At 47.2% G+C, this 13669-nt stretch overlaps 1 protein-coding gene across 1 annotated transcript in view; it reads left to right on the top strand.

The window, feature by feature from the left end:
• IL15RA (interleukin 15 receptor subunit alpha) overlaps positions 1-4690 on the top strand; it is a gene marked incomplete at its 5' end in the record, with an annotated part of 28595 nt that extends 23905 nt beyond the window's left edge. The window contains 2 exons of the mRNA XM_082648820.1: positions 1036-1129; positions 3854-4690. Coding sequence (XP_082504946.1) covers positions 1036-1129; positions 3854-4004 — 245 coding nt within the window. The 3' untranslated portion in view covers positions 4005-4690. The remainder of the gene's footprint in view (positions 1-1035; positions 1130-3853) is intronic.
• Positions 4691-13669: the final 8979 nt, after the last annotated feature.

Here is a 13669-nt window from a genome sequence, read left to right as displayed (position 1 = left end):
GGTGATTCATCCTTGTACGCACGGCTGTGTGCTGTCCGTATAGGTGCAGGTCTGAAAAGCTCAACAATTCAGGAGATGAATGTGCCTCCTGGTCCACAGTGAGATTCCTGGGTCCCCAGACGTTCGGGGCTGTCATCTTACACACAGGGCACATAGGCGATTTTTTTGCAGGGAGATTTCACAGTAGTAAGGCAAACTGGCCAAATCTGCTTGGCGCTTATGATTGATACAAATGTTTTAAAGACAGTTCTGTTCAGCTTGCCCTCAGGCTCAGCCCTCTCGCTTCCATGTGAAGATCCCACCCTCCCTAACAATCTCAAGTCATCGTGCCTGGGGTCCTCCACCCTCAAGTCCCCCTCCCAATGCTGGTCCTTTCAACTCCAACGAAACATGTGTTTCCCTTTTCCTAAGCTGTTACCTTATTCTCTTCTAATCTGTAACACCTGCCTCATGACACCCTTCTTACCACCACCGTAAAAAGTTGCAAATAAAAAAACATAGTAAAGATGAAATTGGAAGAAAAATGGCACTGCCTTCTATTGTTTCTAAATCAGGATTCTGTGAAGGTGGAGAAAAGGGGGACATTGTGGCGGGGACAACTGAGGAGGATCCCTGACCTATTTACCCACCTTCGGGTTTAGCAGCAGCTTCCCCTCCTCCTGGGGTGCTGGTGCCCTCGCCCTGATGCTCACGCCCAGCTTCTGATTGCTGAGGCCCTTACTTTCTCCTCCGGCCTCACTCCTGTCCCTGCCCAGTCACCCATGCCACACTGATCGGGAAGGACGAGGATAAAGATAATGCGAATGGGGACGGTTTGAACTGGCAGTGTTGGTGGGAAAGGAGTGTCCTTTGTGCCCAGACGTAGAATAGGCTGAACAGCTGGACCTCAGGGAACTGTTAGTAACGGTGAGCTGGCTAGGAAGGCATCTGGATCTCGCTGCAGGAATGTAAACTGTAAAGAATTTTCAGTCTCAGAAACAAATCTGCTGCCGGGCCTTCGAGCTCAATGCCAACTCAATTCTGCTCTCTTTCTAGCGGCCATCTCCACATCAGTCGCCGTGCTCTGTGGAGTGTGCGTGGTATGTCTTCTGGTACGTTACGTACGTTACGTACGTTACATACGGTCAAGGTGAGTAGACAGAAGACTCACACCGCACAAGATGCTTCCTCCCCCAAGAAAAGGGCTGCATCTGGATGACCCCGGGCCTGCCCTGTCCAAGGAAGACCCCTTTTCCTGGCTGTAGACACAGGCACTTCCGTGCACCCTGTCTGTGTTTGCCAAAAGGAGTGTCGGGGCTGAGCGGTCACTGAGTCGGGCCTGTGCCCTTCACTTTCCAAAGCAGCCTGCAGGCCACTGGTCAGAACCAGGCAGCCAGAAGCCAACAGATGACACAGGGCCAATTCACCGAAAGCCGATTCAGAAGGAAAGAAGGTTCCAAATAACCAATCTGATGGATCTGCAATTCTGATGATATAGTCACGAATGTATTCTTCTTGAATGTACTCGTTAAATACAGATATGCTTCCCCATAAATAGGCTCATTCACGTTGGCCTTGGAATTTCTAATACTTGAAATTCTATATTTCAGCAGTAGTGGCAAGACTGTTTCTGCCACTTGCTGAAATTTCAGTTATTATTATTTTTCTAATCTTTACGCATTTTTACTATTCCTTCGTAAAAGCCTCAAGTGGCATATTAGCCTTGATTTTGTACTTCCATCAGTTAGTAGCCAGTATTTTAGAATTCCATAGTGATATGGCTGTTCCAGACATATCAGGTGTGTTGAAACTAAACTTTTGGTCACTAGTTATAAAATATTTTTTTCTAAATATTATCTCAATACAAAAGACTGTATCACCCTTCGAGCCTAACTTTGATAAAATTAACATTCCATGAAATGCTACTGTAAAGCCAAAATGAAAAACAGCCATCAAAAACTTCACACAAATCTTCAAAAGCTGTTAATACCACCCCAAGCAAAAGAAATGCCACAAACCTCACAGTTTAGAAATCAAAGTAAGGTTGATATTTTACCCAAAAATTCATCAAAAAATCCCCCCAAGTGCTAAAATATTAGCAAAACAGAAAATGACTTTTAAAAGGATTTTAAGAATACCATTACAACTAAATAATTTCCACATAAAATGTTGTATTTGGAATTACATTCTTAGGAGATTATAATGAATATATATGTTTTTAAATTTCCTTCCATTATTTATTTTAGTCTTTGGGTGCACCCCACAGCAATGTGGGATCTTAGCTCCCCGACCAGGGATCAAACCCACGCCTCCTGCGTTGGAAGGCAGAATCTTAACCACTGGACCACTGGGGAAGTCCCAATAATGAATATATTCATTGACTATATTAGAAAAGAATATATACACGATCTTTTTTAAGAATACATTAAAATACATTTTTAAAAGGGATTTGTAAATTTGATATATATGGCCAATAAATATGCTCATAAAAGGAAAACATCAATATTCACTCAATATATTATGGAAAATCATAAATATATCTATAAGAAGAATTGGTAAACCTGGTAAGTGTGACTACTTGGGCATCTGGTGAGTCGATTCTTGCCATAAACTGATAATTTGCAAATAAGTTATTAGGTAGATTTGTCATTCAACAAATTGGCTTTTAGAAAATTGTTTTTGGTAAATTGGCCTAGAGTCCTAATTTACAGTTTAGCCCTCACTCCAAGGAACTCGAAGTGCTTACTCTAAAATGTCCTAAAAGTTGCTTATCCTCAGGAAGTAGACTGTATAATCCACAGACCCACATACTCAGGGCCTAAAACACATGTCCAACGACAGACAGGGAACTGTGGAATTAAGATGCTCTGCATCCCCTATTCTTGGCTTCTCAAGGACTGATTAATATTTGGTTTTTTCTTTGTTTTTTTTTAAATTAACTAATCTTTTTCTTTATTTTTTATTTTTTTGCTGTACGCGGGCCTCTCACTGTTGTGGCCTCTCCCGTTGCGGAGCACAGGCTCCGGATGCGCAGGCTCTGCAGGCCATGGCTCACGGGTCCAGCCGCTCCGCGGCATGTGGGATCTTCCCGGACCAGGGCACGAACCCGTGTCCCCTGCATCGGCAGGCGGACTCTCAACCACTGCGCCACCAGGGAAGCCCTAACTAATCTATTTCTTTATATTTGGCTGCGTTGGGTCTTCATTACTGTGCACGGGCTTTCTCTAGTTGAGGTGAGCAGGGGCTACTCTTTGTTGCAGAGCACGGGCTTCTCATTACGGTGGCTTCTCTTGTTGCGAAGCACGGGCTCTAGGCATGTGGGTTTCAGTAGTTGCGGTACGCGGGCTTCAGTAGTTGACTCATGGGCTCCAGAGTGCAGGCTCAGTATTTGTGGCGCACAGCTTAGTTGCTCCGCGGCATGTGGGAGCTTCCTGGACCAGTGCTCGAACCCATGTCCCCTAGATTGGCAGGCAGATTCTTAACCACTGCGCCACCAGGGAAGTCCAACATTTGTTTATTTATTTAACACTTAACTAAGTAAATGTCAGGAGCTGTTTTAAAAGCTTTGTAACCATTACACCATTTTTATTAAGACTGTCACACCTGGCTTAGCCGGGCTCCTGGTGACTCACTCCTTCCACAGTGCCCGGCATTTGAACCACCACCTTTAGCAGAGGGAGGATTGGCAAGGTATGGGAGGCCACTCCAAGAGCATTGGTAAACCTTGGTGGACAAAGGGCTTAAAATACCAAAATAAGATTTAAATACCACCTGTGAGTGGAGGCAATCTAGGTGCTCTCCATCTGAACACCTAGAATGAACTATCTTTTGACCTAATCTCTCCTCTTTTCAAAATGAATTACCTGCTTTACAGGCAAGCTTACCAGATACCCAGTGTTGAAATGGAAAGCATGGAGGTCGTGCCAAGGACTGGGGGAACCGACGCCAGAGGGGAGGGCACAGAAAACGAACCACACGACCTAGGAGGCTCCAGGGGACACCGAGGACAGCAAAGGCCACAGTGAAGGCCTAGCTCTGCTCCAGCCAAAGAGGACCTAGAGAAGCCTTGGGGCGGCGGCCTCGGGGAAAAGCCCGCCAGGGTGAGAAGACATCCTGGTACCATTTTACCGACTGGCCAGCTCAGGCACTGCCCGTATGAGTGGGTTCTCTGGGTTCAGGACGGACACTCGCTCCCTGCCCTGGGACATAGAGCCCAGTCCCCAAAGTCCCAGCGGTCGACACTTTCCCAGGAGAGAATGAAGGTCTCAGGTCTTCCTATCAGGGCTTTTATTTCATCATGACATTTATTCAGGACAGCTTATCCACTCGACTCTCTCTCCCATTCCTCACCCGGACCTGCAGTTTACAAAGAAAAGAAATACGCTCGAAGCTCCAAGTGAATTACGAGGCTCCTCCTGGCTTGGGAGATGTTTACGAGGATGACACCAGCATTTCAGCTCCTAAAACCTCTCTCTCAGCTAGGTGCTCTGCACACATTGAAAGGGAACAGAGAGATTGTGCCCAGTGAATCCTCTTGATTTAAACGTTCAGAAAGAAAACTGAACTTGGTGACATTTTCTACAGATGTGCATTTATATTTATATCCTTGTCTTTTATAGCTACATATTATAAGATTTGTATTTTGAAATTGTGTCTTGTATAAACAAAATAAAATGTCTATTTTCAGTATAAAAAAAAATGCACTGAAAGAATCACGAGAAATGTACCACAAATAAAAAAAGGAGATCAGGAATGCAGAGTCCCAAATGGTTGAGTTCAGCTTTTCTTTTGCAAAGGAGAAAAAAAAGCCTTGTCTGAATCCGAGTCAGATCACAGTTTTGGAGAATTTTTAATAGCATTTCCACGTCAGAAGCAACGGGTGTCAGGTTGTGGCCCAGGCATGCCTGGTGCACACACTGTCTCTTTCTCTACAGTGTTCTTTTCTTTCATGCTTTGATGCTTATAACTTTTGTTTATAAAATCATGGGCCTGGTCCCACCTCCTCTTTTTACAGATGGGAAAACTGAGGCCTAGAGAAGTGACTTGCCCAAGGCCATGCGGCTCAATTAATGCCAGAGTCTGAACAGAGTCTGAACAAGGCAGGTGCAGGGGTAGGTCTATAAACCAGGTGTCAGCTGCCCCATCACACGGCACAAGCATACAGGAGGTGGGGCATAGGCACAGCAACAAATTCACAAGCTGCCGCGGCTCTCAAAGTACCATTTCTTATAAACTTCTTCATGTCATGAATTTAGATGGCTTCAGCAAAAGTAGGGCTTCCCTGGTGGCGCAGTGGTTGAGAGTCCGCCTGCCGATGCAGGGGACACGGATTCGTGCCCCAGTCCGGGAAGATCCCACATGCCGTGGAGCAGCTGGGCCCGTGAGCCATGGCCGCTGAGCCTGCGCGTCCGGAGCCTGTGCTCCGCAACAGGAGAGGCCACAACAGTGAGAGGCCCGCGTACCGCAAAAAAAAAAAAAAAGTAAAGGAAGGGGGACTTCCCTGGTAGCACAGTGGTTTAGAATCTGCCTCCCAATGCAGGGGACACGGGCTCGAGCCCTGGTCTGGGAAGATCCCACACGCCGCGGTGCAACTAAGCCTGACTATTGAGCCTGCGCTCTAGAGCTCGCAAGCCACAACTACTGAAGCCTGCGCACCTAGAGCCCATGCTCCGCAAGAGAAGCCACCGCAATGAGAAGCCTGCGCACCGTGACGAAGAGTAGCCCCCGCTCGCCACAACTAGAGAAAGCCCGCGCACAGCAACGAAGACCCAACGCAGCCAAAAATAAATAAATAATTTTTTTTTTTTTTAAAGTGAAGGAAGGAAGGGGAGGAATTTTAAATGGCTGCTTTGGGGATTTCAGAGCCACCCCATTTTCACTATCTGCAAATATCTGTTTCAACAAGTAGGAAAACTCATTGCTAACACATGAGCTGGGCCATTCTATTCACTATTGGCCTTAAGTACTTGATTATCCTGAACCTGCCTGATTACCTAAACTTTTTGCTTCTCTCTTCAGCTGCTTGCCCCTAAGTTTCTAGAATTTACCATTAGCTGGATCCAGTTTGTTCTTACAAGAATCTTTAAGTGTATGACCCTTGTTATTTTAAAACTAATTAGACAGGGAAAAAAAAAGAGCAGATGTTCAGTGGAGCCAGGAATCTGAAAGGTTTCTATGGGATGGAAGAGGGCTGAGTCACAGGGATAGTTCAAGGATTTATGGTTCAAAATCACCATCATCTTTGGAAGAGTGAGTGACATGATGACCTCTAGGGGGCAGCGGGGTGCTGTTTTGAAGATGCAGAATCACCCGGTTCAGGTCCAGCACGGAAGTCTGCGATCTACCAGGCACCAACCAAGTTCAAGCTGGGTAAATTATATGACAAAAATTAGATCTAGACATAGAAGCAGGGCTGGGTGGAGCTGAGGTCTAAAAGGACCAAGAGGGGTTGGGTGGGGACAGATCAATCAATCAATCAGGATCTTTTTTCTTTCTTCCTTTTTTTTTTTTTAAGTCTAAAGGGGTAAAATGAATTCTCTTACCAGGTGGTGTAGTCCTTCTAGGGAAATGTTTAAGTAACCTGTACGATGCCAGAACATACCATGGCCTCAGAATTTATCCATCAAGCAGTGATGAACATTTTGAAAAGAACTGTGCTTTCATCTTTGAATTCTCAGAGACTGATGCAGTGCCCTGAAGGTCATTAACAGATGCTAGATCAATACACTAAAAGATTCCTAATCACAGTAAGGCCAAATTTTCTGAGACAGGGTAGCAGGTTCTCAGGCAAAGCTACAAAGGAAGTGATCTGGGAGGCACTCAGCCACTTGTCTTTTTGCACCCATCTCCCTAGCCTTCTTTGACAGCTCCAAGCACTGCTTCAAGTTCTACATCTGGCCCCTATTTTTACACACAAATAGTGACTGACGCCCAGAGGGCTTGGCCTGGGAGGACACAAGGTGACCTGGAAGTGAGGAATAGACGTGGAAACCGTAACAACGTATGCTGGAAGGGCAGATAAACGGTATGCGGGGGTCTCAGATGCACCTCTTATGTGGCATCAGGACCCCCTTCCTACTCCCTCCCACCTGCCCCCACCTGTAGGCTGCCTGCGAGAGTTCTCCAAAAACTACCACTTCCCCTCTCCTACCCGGAAGCCCCAATCCAGCCAACCTGGGAGGGTCCTGCAGAAAGACCTGGTGTGCGGTTACCTCCTCCAGTTACCTGTCACCGCATCACAGGCCACCCCAACAGCAGCTCTGCACCACCACTGTTACTGTCTCTGGGGGCTGACTGGGCTCAGCCAGGCAGTTCTGCTCTGTGTCATCAACTCGGCTGCATTCAGTTAGTGGCTGGGCTGAGGTGAAGGTCTAAGAAGGCCTCACTCACTGCCTGGGGCCCCAGTGCTCCCCTGTGTAAACTCTCCACGTGGCTAGCCTGGGCTTCCTCACAGCATGGTGGCCTCGGGACAGCCAGACCGCTTACAGGTGGCTGAAAGAAGAGCCACCAGGCACCTCAAAGGTAGGAGCTGGCACACTTGATGGGCACACCTGTTGCATTTTATTGGTCAAAGCAAGTCGCCAGGCCACCCAGCCCCAAGGGGAGGGGGATGACAAAAAAGGAGGAGAGGAATCAAGGGAAACCATCTTTGGAGATTATACCAGAGTACTTCCCAGGGGCACCAGAGAAGTGGCATTTATCTTTCAATTCTTGGCACTCCATAAATCCAGGAAATGTTGGACAAATGAGTGAAGAGAATGATCGGGGGTCAGTATCTGCCAGGCACTGAGAAGAGTCGATCTTTTTATTTTTACTTTTTAGTGGACAAGGTACAGAGGACCCAAAGGGATTTGCAAGTTCTACAGCTGTTAGGTCTTTAGCCCAGATGATGTCACCAGCTGGCTACAAACCTACATAATTCACATTTTCCCCTCCTCTCTCATTTCCTGTGCTCCACCACATTTGTCATGAAGAAAACTGATTGCCCATCATCTTTTTTTATCTTAACTTGATTTTCTTGATCAATAAATAAGACTTTGACTTTCATCTTTTTAAACCCTCTCTAGACATTAGGAAGTAGGAGAACAGGGACCAAAAAGGCACATTTAAGGGTTTCTCCGTGCTCCTAATTGCCCAATCCACTTTCTTCAATTCTGGCCTCAGAATTTTGAGAACGTAGCCGAGAATCTTGAGTTTGCTTGTTTTCCCATAAGACTCTTGAGTTTGCTTGTTTTCCTGTAAGACTGTGCTCCTTGAAGGCAAGAGCAGCCTGATTCAGATCAGAGCATCCCCAACACCTCACACTGTGGGAACCTATGAGGAATTCAACGTGTGACTGTTTTCACAGAATTTATAAATATATGGCGCTACACTTATGAGGGAATTGTGGTTCACACTGTTCTCCCCTAAGGGCCTGTCTAAAAATCCACCCATGCTACTTTTGTGGTCTTGAGCTATCTGGGATGTAACACTCCCTCTTCTCCAATTTGGGGACCCGCCACCATGTGGGGCAACCTCCCTCCCACAACGCAGAAAGGCCAATATCCCCTCCACCAACTCCCACCAGGTGTGGGCCCCAGAGCCACATGAGGCCCATCAGATGCCCTCACCTGGTGAGAAGCGTTGACTATGGGATGAAGGAACACAACAGAACTAATGGAGCAGCGCCCAGCAAGGCTTCAGGGGCATCCAACGTTGTCAGGCTGCCTGTTTCCTAGCTCTCCAGACTGCTGTGGTTCCTACCTGTTTCCCTAGCCTAATCCTCCAACATCCTGTGATTCTACGAGCCCCCAACACTCTTCCAATACATCTTCTCTTTCCTTGTTACAGGTTCAGTTTTCATTACTTGTCACTGAGAAGGTCGCACCAGTATGGAATTTGGTACTAGTAACAGGTATTGCAAATTACAGAGAAGTAGGGAAAGCAGGAATAGTTTTGAATGGTTATCTGCCTTAGAGAGGGCAGAAAACAGCGTAAGCTCGGCTAGCAGCCTGAGATGGGACTCCAGTGGCCCAGGGCAGGCAGTGAACTAGTTCCCCAGGAGTGGCCTAGAACGGCAGGCCCGCTGAAGGCCCAGCTCCGGGAGGCTGCACCACAGCTGGCCTAAAATATTGTGGGTGGAAAAATCCAAGGCCATAGCCGGGTGGCTACTATTCATGGCACTGAATAATTTAGATAAGAGAACACGAGTTCAAATCCCTAAAATCTCTATTCAAGTTTCAAGCCACAGTCTAAAACCTAGAGATTCTGTAACCACTGAATCGCATGCCTTCGAGATGCAAGGTCAAGAGGAAACCCAACTTAAGAGCTCAAGTCTTCACAGTGTTGAATCATGTTAGCTGAATTTACAGCCACGGCAGGTTTAAGAGACCTGAGGGCTGGAAGACAGAGCACTGATTGGATGAGGACGAGGCCCCAGGATTGGAATTAAGAAATGGGGTGGGGGGTGGAGGGGAGATAAATTGGGAGATGGGGATTGACATATACACAATACTATATATAAAATAGATAACTAATGAGGACCTACTGTATAGCACAGGGAACTCTATTCAATACTCTGTAATGACCTATATGGGAAAAGAACCTAAAAATGAGTGGATATATGTATATGTATAAAGATTTACTATGCTGTACACCTGAAACTAACACAACATTGTAGATCAACTATACCCCAATAAAAAAAAAGATATAGGGGCAATTTGGAGGCTCACAAGCCTCCCAGCTCTACCCCCAGGGACCCTCCCTCGTCCTCAGCAGCAGCCCGTTTTACCTGGCAACGCTGCTCCTCACTTGCTTCAAGGCAGCATCGCTACTTCCTTGGTTGAGGAGTCACCTTGCAAGAGAAGCCTGTGGCCCTGTTCTACCCCCGGTGGGCACAGGAAGAGAGCTTCACTGATTATGCCAGCCAGACCCTCAGGATCACGTAGCAGCCTGTTCGCCTAAATCACAGCCCTCACAAGGGCCATCCAGGGCCTTGCTCCAGGCTGCCTCCTCCACCTTTCCCCCCACCGCTTCCCTGTGTCCCCACAGGCCAAGCACGACGTCCACAGTCAACCTATCTGCCAGTCCTTGGCCATCCTCTCTACATCCAATCTACCTTTCAAGAGCCAGCTCGATATCTACCTGCTCCAGGGAGCCTTCATTAGCTACTCAAATGTGTGAAATCGTCCGCCTCTGAGCCCCTGTAACCTTTATTACGTGTCCTATAAATGCGGAGTTTGCTGAATAGTACCTCAAACAGAGGCAGGAGCACAGGACTCGGACCACCTGGGTGCCAAGCTCGCACTCTACCCTTCGCTGGCCCCGTCACCTTGCGAGAGTCACTTAAGCTATAAGGACCGACATTCCATCTTTAAAGTGGGGATAACAACACCTGCATTGTCCTTTTCACAAAGGTGAGGATCAATGTGGTGTTTGAAAGTGCTTTCTGAATTGCTTCTTTCTCTCTCTCTCTCTCTAGACACTAGAGATGCTAAGTGAAGACCTGGTTCTTACCCTGTAGGTGCTTACAGCCTGATCAAAAAAAAGGGGAGACATAGCAAAACAAAGCGAAGCAAAAACTTCATACCACACATTAGCAGATATAAACGGCACATGGGGTGTGAACACAGTAATATTACCACGTTAAGCTCGGGAGGGGAAGAAATCACTAAAAGGCCTGGACACTTGAGGAGTATTTTAGATGTAATGGGACTTGAGTTGAAGTATGGTTGTGATTTAAATAAATAGAAATAGGCAGGGAGGGTTCTAAATAGGGGGAACGATACAGGCAAAGACAGAGGGAAGCAAGTGACAAGTTCAGAAGAGGAGGAAGCAGTTGGAATGACAGACCACTTGTGGGGCTCACATGACAGACGAGGTGGAAGGCAGACTGTGGAGCTCCGTGCTTCTCTTACAACCCCTGGGGTGGCCTGTGACACGAACTCGTTCTGGGAGGACTGCTTGATGACTATTATAAACAAACAGAAACGAAAGCAGCCTTAAAGAGCGATGGTCTTGCAGGGATTGAGTGCAATCAGCAGAATCTTAGGGTCTTGCAAGTCCCAGGTGCTACCCAAGGGCCCCCTTCTGATGGACACCATCACCATGAACTTGGATGGTTATCTGTCCAGGGCTGTTTCCTCATTTCTCTGGGCAGAGAGCCAAAAGCACTAATTACAAAACAAGCGTGTAATCTTCAGAACCCCCTTTGAGATGAATGTGATCCAGAGGCGCCTGAGCTTCTCTAATTCCAAGTTGTCCAGGGCCGCCTGGGCTGCATGTGGCTGCGGTGTCTCTGGTCTGTTCCCAAAAGCCTTAGAGCCTTAGCCTGGGGGCTTCCCAGGAGGAGAGCTTAAGAAAGAATTCTAGTTGCCACCCCAAGTCCTAATTACAGTAGCTACACTTTAACTGGCAGTAAAATTTGGTTTGAAGAATGCCATGGCTGAGAACATCAGAAAGCCTTTGATGCTTTGTTTTTGACAAATGTGGGCTTTTTGAAGAGTTCTAGTTCTGTTGACATGGTGGTGCTGGAAATACCACGGGTTTGGAGATCACACTTGTTTTAACCTGAGCACTATTCTATGTGCTACTGATCAATCACTCTAAAGGCTGCTTCATCATCCGCTCCTCCAGGTTTGTCGGGAGAACTACATAAAATAATGTACAGTCCCGAGTATGTCTACCATGCTAAGAAATGCTGCAGTCGTTTCCTGGACGACATCGATGTGTACACTGGACAATCAGGCCCTGGCAGTTGCCTGCCCCTCTCCTTCCTTTTCAAACGAGTTCCCACTTTTGGGGTATTAATTCTCTTCCACACCATCATGTATATCAAAGGAAGCAGACCTCATTCCAGACTCCAGGAAAGCAAATCCTGATTATTTTAAGCTACCCTCCTGCTAGCAGCTGGGTTAGGAATGGGCAAGTGACCTTGTTCTGACCACTGTGAGGGGAAGCTCCTGGGGAAGGATTCCTTGCTCCCAAGAGACACAAAGGACAGGCTTTCTTCTCACTGCTGCATCTGGACACACTGCCCGACAAGATACAGGCAGCTTGCCATGGGGAAACCAGCCTGGCGGCAAAGCTGACACTAGAGACGGCAGGGAGGCCAGAAACAGCCCGCCCTCCTCTGCGAAACCGTCACATTTCCTGTTCAACGCCCTTTAGAGCTTCTGTCTGGGGGACTCATGGCCCCAAGTGTCCTGATACAGAATTTGGTAACACAAAGTGGGGACGGTGTAAGTTACCCTGAGATGTGAAACGGGCTGAGCAGAGGGGGAGGACAGGACAGTGAGGTCCCTCCACCTCAGGCCAGGAAGCCAGTGGCCCTTCCTCATGCAGCTCCAAACCACTCATTAGAATGTTACCTTTTCTGTCACAGGCTCCAGATCAAGAAAACATAATACCAGGAAAATGATTACATAAAAAAGAATCCAGGACCATTGAATTGGACATTTAAAAAAGGAAAAAAACAATCCAGGATGTTGAGTCCTGTCAGCTACTTCTTGAGGCCCTGGGTAGGTTCTTTAAAGGATGACCTTGGGTGAAGGTAGAGCAGATAATAGGCTTTGCACTAACACCATCACCTCTGGCTCTGTACCTTCATTCCCCTCGGTCTGGACAGTGCTGGATGCTGAAGCTCACTCCTGCTTAAACCCCTTCCTCTCCTGAATTCAGCAGCAGCTCTATCTTTCAGAACTAGCTGTCACTTCCTTCACAGAATCCTCTTCCTTTTTCCTCCCAAGCCTCGTCGTCCTCTGCTCTTTTCTCTCTGGACCCTATGCTGGGGTGAGCTCGGAGACCCCTACACTGATCTACCTCACCCACCACTTACACATGACAGCTCTAAACCCTCTGCTCCCAGCCCAAACAGGTCTGCTGATGTACACACCTGTTTTCCCAATAGCCTCCAGGACAAATCTACCTGGGTTTCTCATAAGCACCCAAACTCAACATGTCAAAACCAAACCCATCACTGTTTTTATACAAACCTACCACATCCTGTGTTTTCTGTCCCAATGATGGGTACCCTCACCCATCCTGAAAACAAGCCAGAAGACCAGGGGTCCCATCGGGATTCCTATCACCGACTCGCCACTCCCACTGAAGCACTAAGTCCTACTGATTCTACCTTTTAATCCTGAGAGCAGAAGTTCTCAGAATTCAGTGTGTATCAGAATCACTGTAGGGCTGGTTAAATGCCAGCTGCTGGGCTGTCTCATGGGTTCTGATCCAGTAGATGTGGGTGAAGAACAGAATGTGCAGTTCTATCAAGTTCCCAAGGGATGCTGACGCTGCTCATCTGGGGCCACACTCTGAGGACCACTCACCTAGGTCCATCCCTTCCTCACCAGACCCATTTTGCCTGTCTTGGTCCAGCCCAGTGGTTGTCATTTCTTGCAGAGATCACAACTCTGAGCCTCTTAATTGATCTGACCTTCTTAAAACATCCTCCAATCTACAACTGGAATGTTCTTCCTGAAAACAAAATCTGATGTCTTAAAATCTCACATTGACTCATAATCTTTGAGGATACCACCCAAACTCCTTCGTGTCCCGGGCCCTTTGTTACCTGGCCCTTGCTAGCCGGCTCCTACTATATACATTCTCCAGCCACACACATCTCATTTCCCCAAGCCTTTCCTACAGTGGCATACCTTTAGTGAATGCAATTTCAGGTGCTGATGTTCTGTGACATTTTAAAATTTCT

This window comes from Grampus griseus (assembly GCF_964374135.1).
Source record: "Grampus griseus genome assembly, chromosome: 2".
Classification (NCBI taxonomy): Eukaryota; Metazoa; Chordata; class Mammalia; order Artiodactyla; family Delphinidae; genus Grampus; species Grampus griseus.
The sequence above is the reverse complement of the archived record's forward strand: the minus strand, read 5'-3'. Positions and strand labels throughout refer to the sequence as shown.